The 21,583-nt window shown below is 36.5% G+C and overlaps 1 protein-coding gene and 1 pseudogene across 1 annotated transcript; one reads left to right on the forward strand and one right to left on the reverse strand.

The window, feature by feature from the left end:
* Window positions 1–2,346: 2,346 nt before the first annotated feature.
* On the reverse strand, window positions 2,347–3,300 carry LOC148566783 (uncharacterized). The gene is made up of 2 exons (XM_088483711.1): window positions 3,199–3,300; window positions 2,347–2,763 (listed from the first exon to the last, which is right to left on the reverse strand). The coding sequence occupies exons 1-2, from the start codon at window positions 3,298–3,300 to the stop codon at window positions 2,347–2,349; spliced, it is 519 nt and encodes a 172-aa protein (XP_088339837.1).
* A 16,336-nt stretch (window positions 3,301–19,636) lies between these two features.
* Window positions 19,637–20,827, forward strand: LOC110271437 (uncharacterized; annotated as a pseudogene).
* The last annotated feature ends 756 nt before the right edge of the window (window positions 20,828–21,583 follow it).

The raw sequence follows: 21,583 nt of genomic DNA on the forward strand, positions 1-21,583 counted from the left end.
ATAATTTTTTTATTATTTACAAAATAGACACTACTGGACTAAAAATAAAATTTTCATATAAAACTTGCACACCCGATAAACGATAATAAAGCAACTTGTACTTTGTCACATGATAAAAGATTTTTACACGTGTCATTTATTTGAAAGGGACAACAAAACAAAAAGGACAAGGTGTATTATTCACCTCATTTTGATAGGTGCATGTTATAACTCACCACATTTATTGCTTAAGACACAAACAACAGCATTAGTTTGCCTGAAAATGAAAAAAATTGTGACTGATGTGTGTAGCAACTAGCAAGTGTTTGCCAATGTTGGATCCTTTCAAAATTAAGTGGGCATTGGATATCCATCCAACTTTACTCATAAATCATGTCAAGATTAGTACCAATATGCCATCCATAATAAAAGTGAAATCCCTTTGCTTCCCTTGTTATACAAAATGCTCTAAATTAGCTTACTTTTATTGTAAAATTATTTTTTAACTTTTATTTTTAAAAAAATAATATTTAAGATTAGAATTTAAAATTTAAAATTTAAAATTTAAAATAAATTATTATTATTATTATTATTATTATTATTATTATTTTTTAATATGTATTTAGACTAGAACAATGCTATGTATATATTTAGAAGTAATCAAACCACTAATAGCCCTTGTCAAAAAGTCAAAAGTAAAAGACAGGAAAAAAAACAAGAAAGAGGTGAGAAAATTTTTCACTTTTCTACAAAAGTTATTGGTTAATTGAAGAGTCTTAGTTTTTCGACTACTTGTTTCCTTTAGAATTTAGATTAATTATTTCCAAATTGTATTAAACATTCAAATCTAAAGAGGTATTGTATTTAAAATTTTAAATATTCTTATAGCCTTTGACTTTAGACAATGACTTTGTTGGACCAATGAAGCAATACAATTTATCTTTTGTTTTCTTCCCTCTCCATGCCACAAAAAAAAAAAAAAAAAAATTCCTAATTCTTTGCATACTCTTACATATATTTTTGCCTTTTACTTATTCCCTTCCCCATACAAATAAATGGTACTCACAATATTCTCAAGTACCATAATTCAAACTCAAATCTCAATTGGTTTCTCTTACGTGTGTGGGTTCGAGGATTAATTTTTATACCTAAAAATATCATTATTAGGAATATAATTTCTTGGAATAATATTATCAAGTATATAGTATTTCTATGTTTGATTTGTAAAAATAAAATTTATGAAATATTAATAATATGCTTAGAAATATTTTAGTTTTGGTTTGGTTCATATTTAATATATTTGGGAATTGTGAATATTTTGTCTAAAATACCTTTATAATTTTTAATTAGAATATTAATGATTAAATTTAGTAAATATATATAATAAAATATAAATATAATAAAATAAAATATTTTTAATTAAATTTTTTAGACTCTAATTTTTTAAATAAATATAAATATAATAAAATATTATTTTTATTTTATTTTTAAATTTACTAAAATATTCATAATATCAAATATCTTTAATTAAAATTATTATTGATTCTAAATTTTTTTAAATTTACTAAAATATCCCTAATAACAAATATCTTTAGTTAAATTATTATTGACTCTAAATTTTTTTAAATTTACTAAAATACTCCTAATATCAAATATCTTTAATTAAAATTATTATTAATTCTAAATTTTTTTAAATTTACTAAAATACCTCTAATATCAAATATCTTTAATTAAAATTATTATTGATTTTAAATTTTTTTTAAATTTACTAAAATATCTCTAATAACAAATATCTTTAGTTAAATTATTGTTGACTCTAAATTTTTTTAAATTTACTAAAATACCCCTAATATCAAATATCTTTAATTAAGATTATTATGATTCTAAATTTTTTTAAATTTACTAAAATATCCCTAATAACAAATATCTTTAGTTAAATTATTATTGACTCTAAATTTTTTAAAATTTACTAAAATACTCCTAATAACAAATATCTTTAGTTAAATTATTATTGACTCTAAATTTTTTTAAACTTATCAAAATACCCCTAATATCAAATATCTTTAGTAAATTTAAAAAAATTAAATATAAAACTAATCGAAAAGCCAAGAGCAACAAGAATCCAAAAGCCACCATCAATTTTCAACAAACATTTTTTAGATCAATCAAGCCATCACCAGTTGCTGCACATTATAGTTCAAGAGGAACCTTACCTAGTTTTCCATGGATCTTAAAACCTGATATAATGGCACCAGGAACTAGGGTTTTAGCTGCTTATATTCCTCACAAAACAACAGCAACAATTGGCACAAATGTCTTCCTATCAAGTCACTATAATATTCAATAAAAATTCAAAAATAGCAATATTTAAAGCAATTTCTTCAAAAATGGCAAAAGTTCCTCCAGTTGAAGTTGGAACACCATGTCGATCAGACTATTGTCCCTTAGAATGCTAAGGTCAGCCTTCATTCTATCATCACCACTCAAACCAGGAATATCTCTCAACAGTGTCATTAGCTTCATTCTGCGCTCATCAGCTCCTTCTTTCTCATGCTTAAAATAAGAAACCATATCAACTAAAACAGCTGTGTGTTCTTGATAAGCACCTTTCATATCTCTCATTGATTCTACTACTATGTCAATCACTTCCTCACTTTTGCTCCCTCTTTTTCTTTTATTCCTTTCTATATATGAAGCACTAGGAGCAACAGAAGCACTAAGAGCAGCAGAAGAACTAGGAGCAGAAGCACTGGGAGCAGCAGGAACACCAGGAGTTGAAGGCTCCTAAAAATTGAAAGCAACACCAGCAGGAACACCAGAAGATTATTCAATATTAATAGAAATGAAGAACAAGTAGCCTAACTGATTGTACATGCTCTACACTTGTATATACAAGCATTATCTCTGCCTTGGCCAGCAAGACTAACAATATTAACTAACTAAACAGAACCTAATAGAATATTAACTACCCTGATTCTAATTTTGTTTGCATAATTACATTCATATCCTTTTTTTCTTTGTTATTATACTCCACAGAAATGAAGATCAGTATTTCTATCTAAATGCTCAACATGATGGGAATAGTTAAGGCTAGTCACAGGCACAGGTTAAAGTAAATGAAATAATGAAGAATCACTCCAAAATCCAAGAAAATACATAGTAGCAGGATCAACAATAAGTGAATTTATGTACATGAATTAGAGTTAAATGCTTACGTACTTGAGAATCAGCTTCATATTCCATTTCGGTCTCTTCCAAATTTACTTGGGTGTTTTCATTCACTTGCCGATCACTCAAGGTTGCTTTGCGCTCAGCCTCCATTGTAGCAACTGCTTGAGTTGCATTTTCTGCATTGCCTCCTTGAGCCCTATCTCTACCAAATGATATTCCCAACTCTTCAAAATGTGGAAATGGTTTATTATAGAGGCCATTAGCATTAGGATGGGACTAAAACTAAAAGAAAATAAATAAGCAATTAATATTAAAAAGCTAAGATAAATAAACTTGTATTAAAAAAGTTATTTAGAATTTACACTCTTCCATTCATTGAAAATTTGTCGCTCCACTACAATCATTTTATCTTTGTCATTTCAACCAAATCCACTCCCAGCCGTGCCCATCATCTCAACTATTGCAAAATATTGTCTTTTTAGTAATTTCACCCTTGATTCAATGTGTGGATTAGCCTAAACATAGCAAAACAATTTAGAATTATTACTACTCTGTATATGACACCACAATTCATCCAAGCATAACTAAATATAGTGAATGTATGGAGCAATAATAATCATTCAGTTTTTGAATAACCAACTTATTATAAATAAGGTAAACTATACAATTATAACACAAATATAGAATTATAAACAAAGAAAACAAGTATTATGTAAAAAAACTGTACCTTAAGATCACATCCAGGGATCTTTTCATGCAGCATTTTTTTCAAATGTTTTTCATAACCGGATTTAAATGTGCCATTGTCACACTTCCAAGAAGTAGTTGCAAGCTCTACCAAACACTCAACTAATTTTGCATCTTCGTGTGGCGTCCATTGACGCTTAGTTTGCTTTGAATTAGGTCGAGTATTCTCTTTCATTTTCTATAGAAGCAGAAAATAACACAAGACAATTTTTCATCATCTTGAAGCAAGGAATCACACAAGCATGAAAAGAACAGTAATTAAAGGCCAATCACAGAATCACTGCAATCCCATTTTCATCATCTTGAAGCAAGGAATCACACAAGTATGAAAAGAACAGTAATTATAAAATAAAATAAAACAAAGATGTACTAGGTGGTCTTGTTTGTAGTATATATATTACATTTAAAGTGAAAATTATAATATTCTACAGTATCTTATAACAAGCATACAATAAATATGAAATGAATGAAGGGGAAAAGGAGGAGGAGGAGTTATGTTGATAATTAATGATGCAGAGTATTGGCATAGGATGAATGTACAAAAGGAGGTAAAGGTGCACTCCATGAATGTGCAAAATGTAAATCAGAAAGAGGCCATTGTCAGCAATCCCTCATGTGGGCCTTTTCATCTCCTAAGATCAGGAAAATTATAATATTAACTTTTAAAAATGATTTTTTTTCTCACTTGTTTTAAAAACAGTAGGAAGGAGATACGAGCAATGGCTGCTAACAAATTGTGATACTCAAAAGGAGCTAAAATTCTGAAATTGTTTGTGGAAACCCAGTTATGCAAAAATGTGTACTAAAATAAAGATGCATCAGCAAAAATAAATCAAGCAGAAAAACTATCATCCAAAACTGAAGCATATACAAACAGTGAAAACTTTCCTGAGTATACAATGTCATAATTGAAGTAATTACTCATTAGTGCTTTCCTGTTCCAAATGATGTCCCCAACTCATCATGGTGAAACAGTTTCCGTTATCATTATTGGTTATTGCCATTTGATTAATTAGACACCCCTCCTAATTTCGTTGTGAGTGTTATTACTGCTATATTTTAGGGAATAAAGCAAATGTGCAAACTTTCATCTGGAAGAATTCTAGTGCCAAACTTCACAAAGCTTAATTTGTTTAACCCTAGCTTTCCCTTAAAACCAACCGACTAATTGACAGCTGCCGAGACCACTTCTAAATTTTATTTTAGGAATTGAAAACCATTCTTCTTCCTCATAGGCTACAATTCTTTCTAACCATAGACAAGCTCATGACCTAAAGATTTGGCTTTTCAAAAGTGGCTTATTTAGTTTTCCCAAAATTGTAATAGCTATATTTGGTAAATAAAAATGATAGTGACTTTCAATAAGCATAAGCTACAAAAATTGTGTTTGGGAAAATTGTTGTTAATATTTAAAATGAATTTAGTAGGTATAAATGTAACAAAGACAAAAATTAAATGTTCAATAATTTATAAGGCTATATTAGATATTTTAACTTTGAAAAACACAAGCTATTTTTGAAAAGTATATCTTTATAGGTGCTTTCAAAAACATTCCTAGCTTTTCAATGCTAAACAAATATGCACATAATGTAGCAACTGTTGTCTGAGACCAGAATAATGCTTCAATTTATCACTTGGTGACCAATGTATTTAGAATACTATAACTAATATCTAATTTTCGGCTACCGAGGTAAATTCAAATTGCAATTTTCTATCAGATGGTGGGGAAAAAGAAAGAGACAAGCTATGAATAAATCAGAAGGCAAGCTCACATTTCATGGCCATAAAGAAAAACAAGAACCTAGTTTACCATACACTTAAGTCAAATAGCATATGGAAGGTTCAGACTGTCCAACCTTTTCGATTTCCTCTAAAATGTGTGTGTTCTCCTTTAAGTACTGTATTGCTTTCTCCCTTCCCTCTCCCAATATGTTCCAAGACAAATTGAAAATAGAATCAATCCATGAGAATTTCTCATATTAAGACAGCCCATAATTGAAGGAAGAAAGAGAACTGGAAAGAATGTTTTATTGTTTGTAGAGTTAATTTCCTTCACTGCCGAACTATACAGAATTTGTGTTAGTAGGTACAGGACTAAAGAGAAGCCAAAGTTCACATTGTAGGTTTATGCCATTTTAATGAAAATCATGCCTTATGCAATAAAATTTAGGTAATATCGGATGTTCTAGGATTGTAGACAATATGCATGCGATTGCATCTGTTAGAATCAAAACTGGCTTTCTGGAGTTGGCTATCTTCTATTAGGAGAATTTTAGAATTTGTGACAGATATGCTGCAACTTAGACAAATAACAAATATTAACAAATAGTTATGCCAATTATAAAAGCTTCCATCAAAACTAAACAATACCACAACCAATAACCTTTTACACCATGGAAACCCAATTTTCAATATGAAACTAATGGCAATGTCATGGCTAATCAAATGTTCTTGAAACATCAAAGTAACAACGATATTAGGCATCAGAACAAGACAAAGAAAGAAACATTAACAAATTCAAAAGATCAAAATTCAGCAATTATTATATAATATAAGATTCAAAGAAAAACGACAACAAACAGAAAGTGATCTTCAAGTTTTGATCAAGAGCTGAAACTATATGCACCACAACAATTTACAGATTAATATATGCTATAACACTATATGCACCACAACAATTAAAAAACCCTCAATTTATTTGAGAAATAAAATAAACATAGTTCAAATAAGAGTTTCAGAAAAAAATAAATAGAGTTCAATCCATAGAGTTTAGCAATTTATTTGAGAAATAAAATAAACATAGTTCAAATTACAAAGATAAACAAATATTACCACTGAAAAAACAAATCAGCATCTATATATCATGAAAAAGGAATTAGGATGTATCAATTAAAACAACAATTCAAAGACGTAAATAAATTCATTTTGAATGAACTAGTAGAAACCGAAAACCTCAGAAAATGTTGTAGCAATCGAGCTCAGACGGAGGAGGGAGACCAAACACGAGCACGCAACGCGGAGGATCCGGCTAGAGGCGCGGCAGCGATGACGGCAAGCATACAGTGGCGGTGAACCGACGTGAGCTGCGATGATGGAACATGGTGCACGAATTGTGAATCACACTTTTCACAACGCGTACCACTAACCAGCAAGTGCACTGGGTCGTCCAAGTAATACCTCACGTGAGTAAGGGTCGAATCCCACGGAGATTGTTGGTTTGAAGCAATCTATGGTTATCTTGCAAATCTTAGTCAGGAAGGCAATTATGTTTATCAGTTGAATTGCAAATAGACAATAGAGCATGGATTAAAGGTTACTTGTTATGCAGTAATGGAGAATATGTTGGAGTTTTGGAGATGCTTTGTCTTCTGAATCTCTGCTTTCCTCTGTCTTCTTATTCACGCATGCACGTCCTCCTATGGCAAGCTGTGTGTTGGTGGATCACCGTTGTCAATGGCTACCTTCCATCATTCCAGTGAACACTACGCTCACGCGCTCTGTCACAGCACGGCTAATCACCGGTTGGTTCTCGATCCGGTTGGAATAGGATTTACTATCCTTTTGCGTCTGTCACTAACGCCCAGCCTTCAGGAGTTTGAAGCTCGTCACAGTCATTCAATCCTTGAATCCTACTCGGAATACCACAGACAAGGTTTAGACTTTCCGGATTCTCATGAATGCCGCCATCAATTCTAGCTTATACCACGGAGATTCTGATTAAGGAATCTAAGAGATACTCATTCAATCGTATATAGAACGGAGGTGGTTGTCAGACACATGTTCATGAATTGAGGAAGGTGATGAGTGTCACAGATCATCACCTCCATCACAGTTAAGCGCGAATGAACATCTTAGATAGGAACAAGCGTGTTTAAATGGAAAACAGAAATACTTGCATTAATTCATCGAGACACAGCAGAGCTCCTCACCCCCAACAATGGGGTTTAGAGACTCATGCCGTCAGAGAATACAAAGTTTTGATCTAAAATGTCATGAGATCCAAAATAAGTCTCTAAAAGTTGTTTAAATACTAAACTAGTAGCCTAGGTTTACAAAATATGAGTAGACTATGATGGATGATGCAGAGATCCACTTCTGGGGCCCACTTGGTGTGTACTGGGCTGAGACTTAAGTAATTCACGTGCAGAGGCTATTTGTGGAGTTGAACGCCAGTTTTTATGCCAGTTTGGGCGTTCAACTCTAGCTTTTGATCCTTTTCTGGCGCTGGACGCCAGAATTGGGCAGAGAACTGGCGTTGAACGCCAGTTTACGTCGTCTATCCTTGTGCAAAGTATGGACTATTATATATTTCTGGAAAGCCTTGGATGTCTACTTTCCAATGCAATTGGAAGCATGCCATTTCGAGTTCTGTAGCTCCAGAAAATTCACTTTGAGTGCAGGAAGGTCAGAATCCAACAGCATCAGCAGTCCTTTTTCAGCCTGAATCAGATTTTTGCTCAGCTCCTTCAATTTCAGCCAGAAAAATACCTGAAATTATAGAAAAATACACAACTCATAGTAAAGTCCAGAAATATGAATTTTTCCTAAAAACTAATGGAAATAAACTAAAAACTAACTAAAACATACTCAAAACTATATGAAATTAACCCCAAAAAGCGTATAAAATATCCGCTCATCACAACATCAAACTTAAACTGTTGCTTGTCCTCAAGCAACTTAGACAAATAAAATAGAAGACTAATAAGTTGAGAAGCAATAATATCTCAGAGTTTTTGAGTGAAGCTCATATTCTAATTAGATGAGCGGGACTAGTAGCTTTTTGCTTCTGAACAGTTTTGGCATCTCACTTTATCCATTGAAGCTCAGAGTGATTGGCATCTATAGGAACTTAGAATTTAGATAGTGTTATTGAGTATCCTATTTCAGTATAATGATTCTTGAACACAGCTATTTTATGAGTCTTGGCCGTGGCCCTAAGCACTTTGTTTTCCAGTGTTACCACCGGATACATAAATGCCACAGACACATAATTGGGTGAACCTTTTAGATTGTGACTCAGCTTTGCTAAAGTCCCCAATTAGAGGTGTCCAGAGTTCTTAAGCACACTCTTCTTTTTGCTTTGGACCTTGACTTTAACCGTTCAGTCTCAAGTTTTCACTTGACACCTTCACGCCACAAGCACATGGTTAGGGACAGCTTGGTTTAGCCGCTTAGACCAGGATTTTATTCCTTTAGGCCCTCCTATCCACTGATGCTCAAAGTCTTGGGATCCTTTTTATTTGCCCTTGCCTTTTGGTTTTAAGAGCTTTTGGCTTTTTCTGCTTTTTTTTTTTTTTTGCATGCTTTTTCTTGCTTCAAGAATCATTTTTATGATTTTTCAGATTATCAATAACATGTCTCATGTTCATCATTCTTTCAAGAGCCAACATATTTAACAGTCTTAAACAACAAATTCAAAAGACATATGCACTGTTCAAGCATTCATTCAGAAGATAGGAAGCATTGCCACCACATTTAACTAATTAGAATTTCTCTTATTAAAACTCGAAATTTTATTGCTTCTTATTCAAAAGATCTACTATTTTATTCATGTTTAATGATGATGAGAAAAATAAACTATAGCTTAATTGGAGATAAAATCAAATAGATACTAATTACTATTATATGACTTCTAAGGTAAACTTTTATAAGGACACTGTCACAGAGTTAAGGCATAAATTGGAAATTAACAACCTTTATTCTGGGGGCACGGGGGTTCCTCTGATCCTTGGGGTGCTTGGTCCTACAAGAGAAGACTTTTGGCGCTTCAGTTCCCTTAAGTCACGCCCCTGCTCCTCTTGTTCTTTAAACATATAGGTCAGCATTTGACTGTGTTCCTTCTGTTCTTTTATTATTTGCTCCATAGCTTCCCGTATCTTGGTGACGGACGTCTCAAGATATTCCCAGTATTCAGCTTGAGGGATCTCTGGGAGGAATTCCTGTGCTCTCTTCTTGATGGGATCCTCCTGTGCTTGTTGTCTCTCCATTGATGCTTTCGTGATTGACTTTTCAATTAGGATATATTCAGTTATTCCCATCCTTACTCCAGCGTACTTGCAGAGCAGAGAAATCACGCTTGGATAAGCTAACCTGGCCTCTTTTGAATTTTTGTTAGCAATCTTGTAGAGTTCAGTGGAAATCAGCTGATGAACCTCCACTTCCTTCCCCATCATGATGCAATGAATCATCACTGCTCTTTTAACTGTGACTTCAGATCGGTTGCTAGTGGGCAACAGAGAACGCTCAATGAAGTCCAGCCATCCTCTGGCGGCTGGTTTGAGATCCTCTCTCTTGAGTTGATTTGGGACACCCTTTGTGTTGGTGGTCCACCTGGCTCCAGGGATACATATGTCCTCTAGAATCTTATCCAGGTCAATGTCTGCTCTCATCATCCTCCTGTTGAAGGAGTCTGGATCATCCTTTAGTTGAGGTAGCTTTAAGATCTCTCTGATCTTGTCAGGGGTGGTATGAACAATCTTCCCTCTGACCATGGTCCGAAATTCATAGAAGGCAGTTCCAGATAGTTTTTGCTTGTCAGTCTGCCACATATTAGCATAGAACTCCTGGACCATGTTCCTTCCTACTTTCGTTTCAGGATTAGCTAGGACTTCCCAGTTCCTGATTCGAATTTGCTTCTGGATCTCCGGATATTCATCTTCTTTCAGATCGAATCTAACTTCCGGGATCACTGATCTCAGACCCATTACTTTAAGATAATGGTCTGAATGTTCTTTAGATAAGAACTTCCCTTGATTCCAAAGTGGTTTTGGAACGCTCTCTTTCTTTCCTCTTGGAGTGGGTTGTTTTCCTTTGGGAGCCATGATCTTAGTGATCTCGGATAAACACACCAAACTTAGAGGTTTGCTTGTCCTCAAGCAAAAGAAAAGAAAGGAGAGGGATAGAAGGAGAGCTAAGTGCAATTGTTGATGGAGGAGGGGGTGGCCGAACCCAAATTTAAAGGGATGGGAGGGTGGGTTTTCGAAAAATTGGAAAAGATAAGATAAAAAGATTGAGTTGAAGAAGATAAGATAGAAGATATAATTTAATTTTGAAAAGATATGATAGATTTTTGAAAAAGATAAATCTGAATTTTGAAAAAGATAATATGGAGGTTTGAAAAAGATATGGATTTGATTTGGAAAGATGGATTTGTTTTCAGAAAAGATTTGAAAAGAGTTAGATTGAATTTGCAAAGATGCCTGGTGCTTATGGATTAAAATACATTTAAAAAAAAATTTTTTTTGTGGTAGGGTTTTTAGAAATTATGGAATTTAGAAATCAGGGTTCTTGACATGTTTATGTAAAAAAAAAAAATCATGCATTGAAGCATGAAATTTGAAATTAAAATGGAAATACGTGTGGAAAAGATGAATTTGGCTCCTCCCTGCATTCCTGGCGTTTGAACGCCCAAACACTGCCTGTTTTGGGCGTTCAGTGCCCAATTGCTGCTCTCCTGGGCGTTCAACGCCCAGCTGCTGCCATTACTAGCGTTCAACGCCCAGTGGGTGCCCCTTTCTGGCGTTGAGCGCCCAACTGCTATCATTACTGGCGTTTTCTTGCCAGTGAGATCTTTTTCTCTGTTTTGTGTGCCGAGGTCTTCTGTAAATGATTATTTACCCTGTTGTCAATGAACTCTATATAAAAAAATAAAATTAGAAATAGGGCAAAATGCTTAGAGGATTGTTGCCCCATGGCTGGGTTGCCTCCCAGCAAGCGCTTCTTTATTGTCTTTAGCTGGACCTTGCTGAGCTTTTAATCTAGCTTCAGCCTTGAGCATTCTTGCTCAATGTTGCCTTCAAGATAATGCTTGATTCTCTGTCCATTGATAATGAACTTCTTATCAGAATCAATATCTTGAAGCTCCACATAACCATATGGTGACACACTTGTAATCACGTATGGTCCCCTCCACCGGGATTTCAGTTTCCCGGGGAATAGCCTGAGTCTAGAGTTAAACAACAGGACCTTCTGTCCTGGTTCAAAGATTCTAGATGACAGCTTTCTGTCATGCCATTTTTTTTATTTTTCTTTATAAAGCTTGGCATTTTCGAAAGCTGTGAATCTGAATTCCTCTAGCTCATTTAGCTGAAGCAATCGTTTTTCTCCTGCTAATTTGGCATCAAAGTTTAGGAATCTGGTTGCCCAGTAGGCCTTATGTTCCAGTTCCACGGGCAAGTGGCATGCCTTACCATACACGAGTTGGTATGGAGAGGTCCCTATAGGGGTCTTGAATGCTGTTCTGTAAGCCCACAGAGCATCATCCAAGCTCCGTGCCCAATCCTTTCTACGGGTATTTACTGTCCGTTCCAGGATTCTCTTTAATTCTCTGTTAGAGACTTCAGCTTGCCCATTGGTTTGTGGATGATATGGAGTGGCCACCTTGTGGCGAATTCCATACCGAACCATGGCAGAGTAAAGCTGTTTATTGCAGAAGTGAGTGCCCCCATCACTGATTAACACTCTAGGGACACCAAACCTGCTAAAGATATGTTTCTGGAGGAACTTCAGCACTGTTTTAGTATCATTGGTGGGTGTGGCAATAGCCTCAACCCATTTTGATACATAGTCAACTGCCACCAGAATATAAGTGTTTGAATATGATGGTGGAAAAGGTCCCATGAAGTCAATTCCCCATACGTCAAACAGCTCAATTTCCAAGATTCCTTGTTGAGGCATGGCGTAACCATGAGGCAGATTACCAGCTCTTTGGTAACTGTCACAATTACGTACAAACTCTCGGGAATCTTTATAGAGTGTGGGCCAATAGAAGCCACATTGGAGGACCTTGGTGGCTGTTCGCTCACCTCCGAAATGGCCTCCATATTGAGATCCGTGGCAATGCCACAGGATCCTCTGTGCTTCTTCTCTAGGCACACACCTACGGATAATTCCGTCTGCACATCTCTTAAAGAGATAAGGTTCATCCCACAAGTAGTACTTTGCATCAGTAATTAATTTCTTCTTTTGTATTCTGTTGTACTCCTTGGGTATGAACCTTGCAGCTTTATAGTTTGCGATATCGGCAAACCATGGTGCTTCCTGAATGGCGAATAGATGCTCATCAGGAAACGTCTCAGAGATCTCAAGAGAAGGGAGGGACGTCCCTTCCACTGGCTCTATCCGGGATAGATGATCAGCTACTTGGTTCTCTGTTCCTTTTCTGTCTCTTATTTCTATATCAAACTCTTGCAGAAGCAACACCCATCTGATGAGCCTAGGTTTTGAATCCTGCTTTGTGAGTAGATATTTAAGAGCAGCATGGTCAGTATACACAATCACTTTTGATCCTACTAAGTATGACCTGAACTTGTCAATGGCGTAAACCACTGCAAGTAGTTCTTTTTCTGTGGTTGTGTAATTTTTCTGGGCATCATTTAGAATGCGACTGGCATAATAAATGACATGCAGAAGCTTGTCATGCCTCTGTCCCAATACTGCACCAATGGCATGATCACTGGCATCACACATTAGCTCAAATGGTAATGTCCAGTCTGGTGCAGAAATGACTGGTGCTGTGACCAGCTTAGCTTTCAGCGTTTCAAACGCCTGCAGGCACTCTGTGTCAAACACAAATGGCGTGTCAGCAGCTAGCAGATTGCTTAGAGGTTTTGCGATTTTTGAAAAATCCTTTATAAACCTCCTATAGAATCCTGCATGCCCTAGAAAGCTTCTGATTGCCTTAACATTGGCAGGTGGTGGTAATTTTTCAATTACCTCTATCTTTGCTTGATCCACCTCTATTCCCTTGTTTGAGATTTTATGCCCAAGAACAATTCCTTCAGTCACCATGAAGTGACACTTTTCCCAGTTTAAAACTAGGTTGGTTTCTTGGCATCTTTTCAGAACAAGTTTCAGGTGATCAAGACAGGAGCTGAATGAGTCTCCATATACTGAGAAGTCATCCATGAAGACTTCCAGAAATTTTTCCACCATGTCAGAGAAAATAGAGAGCATGCATCTCTGGAAGGTTGCAGGTGCATTACATAGCCCAAAGGGCATCCTTCTATAAGCAAACACTCCAGATGGACATGTGAATGCTGTTTTCTCTTGATCCTTGGGATCCACTGCAATCTGGTTATAGCCTGAATAGCCATCCAAAAAGCAGTAATAATCATGACCTGCTAGTCTCTCTAGCATCTGGTCTATGAATGGTAAAGGAAAATGATCCTTTCTGGTGGCTGTATTGAGCCTTCTGTAGTCAATACACATGCGCCACCCTGTAACTGTTCTTGTAGGAACCAGTTCATTTTTTTCATTATGAATCACTGTCATGCCTCCCTTTTTTGGGACGACTTGAACAGGGCTCACCCAGGGGCTATCAGAAATGGGATAAATAATCCCAGCCTCTAGTAATTTGGTGACCTCTTTCTGCACCACTTCCTTCATGGCTGGATTTAGCCGCCTATGTGGTTGAACCACTGGTTTGGCATTATCTTCCAATAGGATTTTGTGCATACATCTAGCTGGGCTTATGCCCTTAAGGTCACCTATGGACCACCCAAGAGCTGTCTTGTGTGTCCTTAGCACTTGAATAAGTGCTTCCTCTTCCTGTGAATTTAAAGCAGAGCTTATGATCACTGGAAAAGTGTCACCTTCTCCCAGAAATGCATATTTCAAGGATGGTGGTAGTGGCTTGAGCTCGGGTTTAGGAGGTTTTTCCTCTTTCAGAAGAAAGTTCAGAGGCTCTTTCATGTCCTCTGAATCCTCCAAATCAGGCTGAACATCTTTAAAGATGTCTTCCAACTCTGATTCGAGACTCTCAGCCATGTTGATCTCTTCTACCAAAGAGTCAATGAGATCAACTTTCATGCAGTCTGTTGATGTGTCTGGATGCTGCATGGCTTTGACAGCGTTCAACTTAAACTCATCATCATTGACTCTCAGGGTTATTTCCCCCTGTTGGACGTCAATGAGGGATCGTCCAGTTGCTAGGAAGGGTCTTCCTAGAATGAGAGTAGCACTCTTGTGCTCCTCCATTTCCAGCACAACAAAGTCAGTGGGAAAGGCGAATGGCCCAACTCTGACAATCATGTCTTCAATCATGCCTGATGGGTATTTAGTGGAACCATCAGCAAGTTGGAGACATATCCGGGTTGGTTTAACTTCTTCAGTTAAGCCAAGCTTCCTGATAGTGGATGCAGGTATTAGGTTGATGCTTGCCCCAAGATCGCATAAAGCTGTCTTGGTGCAATCACCTTCTAATATGCATGGTATCAGAAAACTCCCAGGGTCTTTAAGCTTTTCAGGAAAGCTTTTCAGGATGACTGCACTACATTCTTCAGTGAGGAGAACTCTTTCTGTTTCTCTCCACTCCTTTTTATGACTCAAGATCTCTTTCATGAACTTGGCATAAGAAGGTATTTGCTCAAGTGCCTCTGCAAATGGAATCTTTATTTCAAGAGTCCTTAGATAATCTGCAAAGCGAGCAAATTGCTTATCCTGCTCTTCTTTCCGGAGTTTTTGAGGATAAGGTATCTTGGCTTTATATTCCTCAACCTTAGTGGTTAAAGAAGCCTTTTTAGAGGGGTTGTTATCAGCACTTGTGTGTGTCTGATCCCTCACTGGCAATTGAGTGCCTGAGTCAGAAGCTGGAGTGACGTTAGATGCCAGCTCACTGTCTGTTCCTGGCGCCTGAACGCCAGAAATGTGCCCATTTTGGGCGTTCAACGCTGGATTCTGCCCCATTTGGGCGTTCAACGCCAGATTCTTGCCCATTTCTGGCGTTGAACGCCAATCCTACCTTGTTTCTGGCGCTGAACGCCAGTTTTGGGCATGGTCTGGGCGTTCAGCGCCAGCCTTCCACCCATTTTCTGGCGTTTTAGTGCCAGAATTATTTTTCCCTGGGCTCTTACTGTCCTCAGGTGAATTTTTGGTGGGTTGCTCATTTCTTGAATTTTTGATGCCTTGAGGTGGGGTATTTAATGTTTTCCCACTTCTTAATTGAACTGCTTGGCATTCTTCTGCTATTTGCCTTGATAGCTGCTGCTTTGTTTGCTTAAACTGTTCGTCCATATGTATATTAGCTATCCTTGTCTCTTGTAGCCTGTCCTTGAATTCAGCTAGCTGCTTTGTTAGAAAATCCAATTGCTGATTGAATTCAGCAGCTTGTTTTACAGTACTGAATTCAGCAGTTACTGTTTTAACCTCTTCATTCATGGAAGGGTTGCTGCTTAGGTACAGATGCTGATTCCTGGCAACTGTATCAATGAGCTCTTGAGCCTCTTCAATTGTCTTTCTCATGTGGATAGAACCACCAGCTGAGTAATCTAGAGAAATCTGAGTTCCTTCTGCAAGCCCATAGTAGAAGATGTCTAACTGAACCCACTCTGAAAACATTTCAGAGGGGCATTTTCGTAGCATCTCTCTGTATCTCTCCCAGGCATCATAAAGAGATTCATTATCTCCTTGTTTAAAGCCCTGGATGTCCAGCCTTAGCTGTGTCATCCTTTTTGGAGGAAAATACTGATTCAGGAATTTTTCTGTCAGCTGTTTCCATGTTCTTATGCTGGCCTTAGGTTGGTTATTTAACCACCTTTTAGCTTGATCTTTTACAGCAAATGGAAACAGTAATAGTCTGTAGACATCCTGATCTATTTTCTTATCATGTACTGTGTCAGCAATTTGTAAAAATTGTGCCAGAAACTCTGTAGGTTCTTCCTGTGGAAGACCGGAATACTAGCAACTTTGCTGCACCATGATAATGAGCTGAGGATTCAACTCAAAGCTACTAACTCCAATGGAGGGTATGCAGATGCTACTCCCATATGAAGCAGTAGAGGGGTTAGAATATGACCCCAGAGTCCTCCTGGACTGTTCATTTCCACTTATGTCCATGATGGATAAAGGGATATAACTTGGATTGATTTACCTTTTTATTTATTTTATTTTATAGAAAGAGGACAACTTAACCAAAAATAAAAATAACAAAAATTATGATTTTCGAAAAAGTGAGGAGAGAGAAAGTGGTTAGGAGATTTTGAAAAAGATATGATGATTTTTGAAAAAGGTTTTAAATTTTGAAATAAAAATCTGAATTTTTTTTAAAGGAGAGAGAAAAACAATAAGATAACACAGGATTTAAAATTTTTAGATCTGAGGTTCCTTGTTTTCAAAAATTTTGGGGGGGGGGGGACACCAAGGAACACCAAACTTAAAAATTTTAAGATCAAGACAGAAGGAAAACTTAAGAACACTTTGAAAAACACCAAACTTAAAGTTTGGCACACAATTTAATAGAGAAAATATTATTTATGAAAAAGAAGGTTTTGAAAAGAATATAAAAGACTCTAACCCAATTACCAAGGACACAGATTAACGCTCTAGCCAAATGAGTTATGGAAATTTTCGAAAATTTTAAGAAAGATTATTTTTGAAAACACCAAACTTAAAGTTTGGCACAGGATTTAATAGAAAAATTATTTTTGAAAAAGGTTTAAAAAATATGATAGCCAGTTACCATGAACATAAACACCACGTTCTAACTAACTGAGTTATAAATTTAAAGTGTTTTAACAAGGGATAAATAATAAAAGACTCTAAACAAAAAAAAGAAAGATTTTTCCTAATCTAAGCAACAAAATAATCCGTCAGTTGTTCAAACACGAACAATCCCCGGCAACGGCGCCAAAAACTTGGTGCACGAATTGTGAATCACACTTTTCACAACGCATACCACTAACCAGCAAGTACACTGGGTCGTCCAAGTAATACCTCACGTGAGTAAGGGTCGAATCCCACGGAGATTGTTGGTTTGAAGCAATCTATGGTTATCTTGCAAATCTTAGTCAGGAAGGCAATTATGTTTATCAGTTGAATTGCAAATAGACAATAGAGCATGGATTAAAGGTTACTTGTTATGCAGTAATGGAGAATATGTTGGAGTTTTGGAGATGCTTTGTCTTCTGAATCTCTGCTTTCCTCTGTCTTTTTATTCACGCACGCACGTCCTCCTATGGCAAGCTGTGTGTTGGTGGATCACCGTTGTCAATGGCTACCTTCCATCCTTCCAGTGAACACTACGCTCACGCGCTCTGTCACAGCACGGCTAATCACCGGTTGGTTCTCGATCCGGTTGGAATAGGATTTACTATCCTTTTGCGTCTGTCACTAACGCCCAGCCTTCAGGAGTTTGAAGCTCGTCACAGTCATTCAATCCTTGAATCCTACTCGGAATACCACAGACAAGGTTTAGACTTTTCAGATTCTCATGAATGCCGCCATCAATTCTAGCTTATACCACGGAGATTCTGATTAAGGAATCTAAGAGATACTCATTCAATCGTATATAGAACGGAGGTGGTTGTCAGACACACGTTCATGAATTGAGGAAGGTGATGAGTGTCACAGATCATCACCTCCATCACAGTTAAGCGCGAATGAACATCTTAGATAGGAACAAGCGTGTTTAAATGGAAAATAGAAATACTTGCATTAATTCATCGAGACACAGCAGAGCTCCTCACCCCCAACAATGGGGTTTAGAGACTCATGCCGTCAGAGAATACAAAGTTTTGATCTAAAATGTCATGAGATCCAAAATAAGTCTCTAAAAGTTGTTTAAATACTAAACTAGTAGCCTAGGTTTACAAAATATGAGTAGACTATGATGGATGATGCAGAGATCCACTTCTGGGGCCCACTTGGTGTGTGCTGGGCTGAGACTTAAGTAATTCACGTGCAGAGGCCATTTGTGGAGTTGAACGCCAGTTTTTATGCCAGTTTGGGCGTTCAACTCCAGCTTTTGATCCTTTTCTGGCGCTGGACGCCAGAATTGGGCAGAGAACTGGCGTTAAACGCCAGTTTACGTCGTCTATCCTTGTGCAAAGTATGGACTATTATATATTGCTGGAAAGCCCTGGATGTCTACTTTCCAATGCAATTGGAAGCATGCCATTTCGAGTTCTGTAGCTCCAGAAAATCCACTTTGAGTGCAGGGAGGTCAGAATCCAACAGCATCAGCAGTCCTTTTTCAGCCTGAATCGGATTTTTGCTCAGCTCCTTCAATTTCAGCCAGAAAAATACCTGAAATTACAGAAAAACACACAACTCATAGTAAAGTCCAGAAATATGAATTTTTCCTAAAAACTAATGGAAATAAACTAAAAACTAACTAAAACATACTCAAAACTATATGAAATTAACCCCAAAAAGCGTATAAAATATCCGCTCATCAGAACACGAACGCAAACGAACTATTGAAGTGAATTTCCTTCTAGAATAAGGTAAGGGGTGGTCGTGCAAACTCAAATCGGCGGCGAGACGGTCTGACGCTGGTGGAGCTTCCATATATTTGGGGAAGAAGCTCGGCTAGGTTTTAGTTTCGATGGGAGAGGGGCTCTGCTAGGGTCTGGGTTTCTGGTCAACCGAGGAGTAAAAATCTGAAAACAAGGGTTGGAGTGAAATTAACAAGGGTATTTTGGTCTTTTCACTTTATTATACATATTCCATTCCCATTGGAATTAAAGATAATTAGGGGAGAAATGGGAATGAAATGGGTTGGATTTTGATTCCAGGGAATAAAACATATCCAAGAATAATTTTTTAAATCTTGAACCAAACATGGGAATAAGATATTCCCATATCAAAATTCCTGAGAATATACTTGTATAATTCAATTCAATTCAATCCAATCTACACTTCCATGGTTCCAGCTGAATTGTAGGTACATAACATATAATTGATTATAAACATGTCAATGCAATTATGTCTTTCATTCACACTACTAACCCATCATGAAATAATGCAGATGCTGCAGAAACCTCGAGTAACATAGGTACATGTTCGAATGGACTGTCAAGGATGCGTGCAGAAGATCAAGAAAGCACTCTCCGGCATCAATGGTAAGAACACTTGCATGCATGCCAGATGTATGATTAATTTCCCTAACCAACAAAACTATTGTATATGATAAAGCAACAATGCTACTATCATTAACCATTCATTTAATCCGATCACAGTGGGTTGGCAATCCAATAGGGCCAATCCTATCTGTCCAACCGGCACTCTTAATATATAATATGCATGGTCATAAAAATATATATTTACATATGATGAACGAGTGGAGATTTAAATCCAAATTCTTCTCTTTTGATAAGAACACAGATTGAGGGGTTTAAACTCATGGTAGAATTACAGTGGAGCTTAAATCTTACCCTACCTTACCCTATCCCACCCCTAATTTGATAGATAAAGCTTTCATGTTCATGAAGGTATATATGATCTATATATTGATTACCCGCAACAGAAGATAACAATCATAGGTTGGGCAGATCTAGAAAAGATTCTCAAGGTGATCAAGAAGACAAGGAAAATCGCCACCATTTCCAATATAGATCTTCTAACCGATGAGCCGCAACCACCACCACAAGAAGAAGTAGAACCAACACAACAACCAGAACCTGAAGCAAATTCAAAAAAGGCACCTGAACCAGCACAAGAAGAAGCATCACCACTACCAGAGGAACCTCTGAAAGGCGAACCACCAACCAAGGTAACATCACCAAGACCTCCAGAGAATAATAATGAATGTCATTGCCAGAATCCACCACCTAGCACCCCAGAAACTAGAGATGTTGGAGAGGTTCATGTGATGCACCAACATCACCCATATAACTATGTGAACAGATATGATTTTGGCCATAACTATGTAGGATATTCGGATAGATTTCAATACCAGAATAGGAATATGCCAATGTTTCTAGGAGAGCCACCCCAACATGTTCATGTGACACATAGCTACAATGCTTATAGGCCATCACCTTATGTCACTGAATATGAGTATGTTAGGTCATCGCCAAGGTACATACATTATAATAGGATGGAATACTACACTACTAGAGACTACAATCACTCCTACTACAATGGCAATAAAAATGGAAACATCACATCCATGTTTAGTGATGAGAACCCAAATTCATGTAGGATAGTGTAGGAGAAGAACATTAAGGTTGTTCTTGGTAAGTGTTTCAACTTTCAAGACAAAAATAATATTAACTTGAGACGATGCCATCAAGTTTTTCATGGCAATTCGGTAAAACAACAAAATTTGAGCTCAGAAAAACAAAAATATGGGATAAAGTATGTTTTTTGTCTCATATTTGCATTTTTTTCCAAAAAGACCTATAACGTTTAATTTCATGTCTCTAACGTTTTTAATGTGTCAAAATTGTCCCTAAATATTAACTTCATCTAAAATGTTAGGGATAAAATTGAAAACATCCAGGAATAGTGTTGACACAAATAAAAAACGTTAGGGACTAAGTTGAATGATCTGAAAACGTTAGGAACAAAATTGAATGAAATTAAATATCAGAGATAATTTTAAAGAAAATCATAAACGTTAAGGACAAAAAGTATACTTTACCAAAAAATAATGTATTTTTGGTTTTGCAAGTGAGGGATGAAAACAAGAATCGGATTCTCATCTTTTGGATGTGCCAGAAGAACTGATTCTAGATTCCTTTCCCTAGAGAAAACAATGCATGCTACCTTATTTTTCATAAAACAAAACATAATCATATAGTCACAAAGATATTATTGATGACTTGCAGTACTATTCCCATAGTCCCATGTTTTTCCTTATTTGAAAACTTTATCTTTGCAAATCCTAGAAATGAGAACATGCTCAACAAGTAGAATACTAGATTCCTAGTGAATTTTAAGTCTAGAATGATGATGATTGCTATCT

Source organism: Arachis ipaensis, chromosome B4, assembly GCF_059453495.1.
Source record: "Arachis ipaensis isolate K30076 ecotype BB chromosome B4, ASM5945349v1, whole genome shotgun sequence".
In the NCBI taxonomy this organism is placed as follows: domain Eukaryota; kingdom Viridiplantae; phylum Streptophyta; class Magnoliopsida; order Fabales; family Fabaceae; genus Arachis; species Arachis ipaensis.

What these genes read in the sequence shown, in the direction of transcription:
- LOC148566783 (XM_088483711.1), bottom strand. Translation starts at nt 3,300, where the DNA reads ATGGAGGCTGAGCGCAAAGCAACCTTGAGTGATCGGCAAGTGAATGAA. An exon ending in AATATGAAGCTGATTCTCAA is followed by an intron (nt 2,764 to 3,198) that starts GTACGTAAGCAT and finishes TTCAATTTTTAG; the next exon opens with GAGCCTTCAACTCCTGGTGT.